A 2,141-nucleotide genomic window follows, 5' to 3' on the forward strand; every position below is an offset into this window, starting at 1 on the left:
GGCAGAAAAAGCTAAATATCTGAAACAGCCGAAATTGCACCAATACCAAAAGTCATAGCTGGAATGGCAGTAATGAGCCATGAACGGTTGAAATAGCTGAAAAATTGTGGAAGGAGATAGGTGCCGAAAAACGTACGGAATAGTGAAAGAAGAAGAAGAAGAATAGATAATAGATAATAAAGAGAAACAGGAAAACAATGGTGTGAATGCTTAAAAGCATTCACACAATTAGATTTTGGACTTCCTGTCAGAAATACAACAGCCAGTATGTCACTCGTCATAAAACTGAGTACAGGAGACCCTCAAGGATGTGTGCTCAGTCCTTTGCTCTTTACTCAGCCAACGTCTGATAAACCTGAGTATATTTAAATTCGTTTTATTTATTCTAGACAGCCTCATTTCTGGATGTAAAGGCAGCCGTGTGATGGACTTGTGACCTGTCCAGGGCGTACCCCGCCTCTCGCACAACGACCACCCGCTGGAGATAGGCAACAGCTCCCCTGGGTCCAGTAAAGGAAAAAGCAGGTAAAGAAAAAGGATGGATGTAAATGTTTTGACTAACCAGTGCTATTAGTACCGGTTTACTATAGGCAGCAGCTACTACTACTCCAAGCTCCCTACCTCACCTCAAACGCTGAGCCCGGCCACCCTTTAAGAGCCACTTGTGTCCAGGATCATGATGATTTATTTTAACACAATCAGCTTTAACTGTTTTTTTTATGTAAGAGATTAACTGCATAACATATAATCATGTTTTATTATTATGCTGTTCTAAATGTACAGATTAAACCCATACATTGGGTGGACCCTTTTTGTTATTACTGCTCATTTTGCACCTATCTAAGCCTGAAGAACATTCATTTAGTTTTCACTATGTTTTTACTGCATAGAGGAAATGACAATACTTGAAATTCATATAAGTTGATTTTAAAATATATATATGGAATTATGTTCTATATTGTAATTCTAAGCATAATTTTCCCATAAGAGGCTAAAAAAATGAATATTTAACTCTACAATCTAAACCAGCTCCCTGCTATGAGTTTATCTAAACCACCCAAAGCTTCAGCCTGACATGGCATATAGAACTTGGTAGAAAGGGGATTTGTTTGTCAAAAGGTGAGCAAATTCAGTCATTTATGACCAGGAAAGTCATTCAAAACCCTCCCAAACAGGAGCTCTGTAACCTAAATACGTGTGTAAATCTTTAGTTTGAAAGCAGAGCGATCATTACGTCGCTGCTCTTACTTTCTCCAGCAGTTCCGCAGCTGGACTGCTGTCCTCGTCGTGCTCTTCCTCCGCAGGGTCTTCCTCCTTCACGGCGGTCACCGGCAGCCCCATCGAGTTGAACTGCGGCCGCTTAAACTTAGTGGTTTTACTTTTACCCATCTTTGTTTGGTTGGTCTTTTTAAGCGCTCGTGTAACGTGATCTCGTGTCGCCTCTCGTTTGTCCGTGGTGAATTTTGACGGCTGGAGCTGTAAAGAAAAGATAAAAAACAATACAAAACGCCGAAGCGCCGCTTTCAGCTGGAAGCCATGTGGAAGATCCGCTCCTGCCGTAAAGCGGTCATTGATGGCGGAAAAGCGGCGACGCTGTCGTAAAACCACTGCTGTGAAAAAAACAGCAGCCGGGAGGTTTGTTTGTAACGATATAGGGGGTAATAAAGGGAGACATATTCACACTTGGTGTGTTTATTAGGTAAATAACTTTAAAAATAGAAACATTTAGATAAAATACATGTTTAACTTCACAAACAGAAACAAACACATCTGCACTCCCACTTGAATGCATAAAATACATCAACGCTGTTGTGAGCGGATCAGCAGCTTCAATAATGACATTTACACAGCGACACTGTTAAAAATAAAAAGACTCTTTCAGAGTTCCTTTTGTTTTTTGCCCCACTCAAAATCCACTTTTATCATGATGAGAAAAATCCTCCTCGCTGCCGCTCAGGTTTCCTGATGAGACGGTGAGCCGGAGGCCATAGGTGATCGATAGTTGACTAAACAAAGCACACCGGAGCGGAGTTACTGTATATTCGGTCGTGGTTTGAGAATGAGTTTTCCAGTCTGTAAACACATTAAAAAAAAGAAAAAATCAAAAGTGTAAGATATCCAAAAAGACTACAGGTCATGAT

At 40.7% G+C, this 2,141-nt stretch overlaps 2 protein-coding genes across 2 annotated transcripts in view; both read right to left on the reverse strand.

Annotated features, from left to right (window-relative positions):
• Nucleotides 1–1,546, reverse strand: part of heatr3 (HEAT repeat containing 3) — a 13,802-nt gene extending 12,256 nt beyond the window's left edge. The window contains exon 1 of the mRNA XM_017428705.3: nucleotides 1,249–1,546. Within this exon, the coding sequence (XP_017284194.1) occupies nucleotides 1,249–1,389 (141 nt within the window). The 5' untranslated portion in view covers nucleotides 1,390–1,546. The remainder of the gene's footprint in view (nucleotides 1–1,248) is intronic.
• Nucleotides 1,547–1,676: 130 nt separating this feature from the next.
• cnep1r1 (CTD nuclear envelope phosphatase 1 regulatory subunit 1) overlaps nucleotides 1,677–2,141 on the reverse strand; it is a 2,523-nt gene continuing 2,058 nt past the window's right edge. Inside the window, exon 6 of the mRNA XM_017428706.2 lies at nucleotides 1,677–2,073. Within this exon, the coding sequence (XP_017284195.1) occupies nucleotides 2,032–2,073 (42 nt within the window). The 3' untranslated portion in view covers nucleotides 1,677–2,031. The remainder of the gene's footprint in view (nucleotides 2,074–2,141) is intronic.

Source organism: Kryptolebias marmoratus, linkage group LG15, assembly GCF_001649575.2.
Source record: "Kryptolebias marmoratus isolate JLee-2015 linkage group LG15, ASM164957v2, whole genome shotgun sequence".
In the NCBI taxonomy this organism is placed as follows: domain Eukaryota; kingdom Metazoa; phylum Chordata; class Actinopteri; order Cyprinodontiformes; family Rivulidae; genus Kryptolebias; species Kryptolebias marmoratus.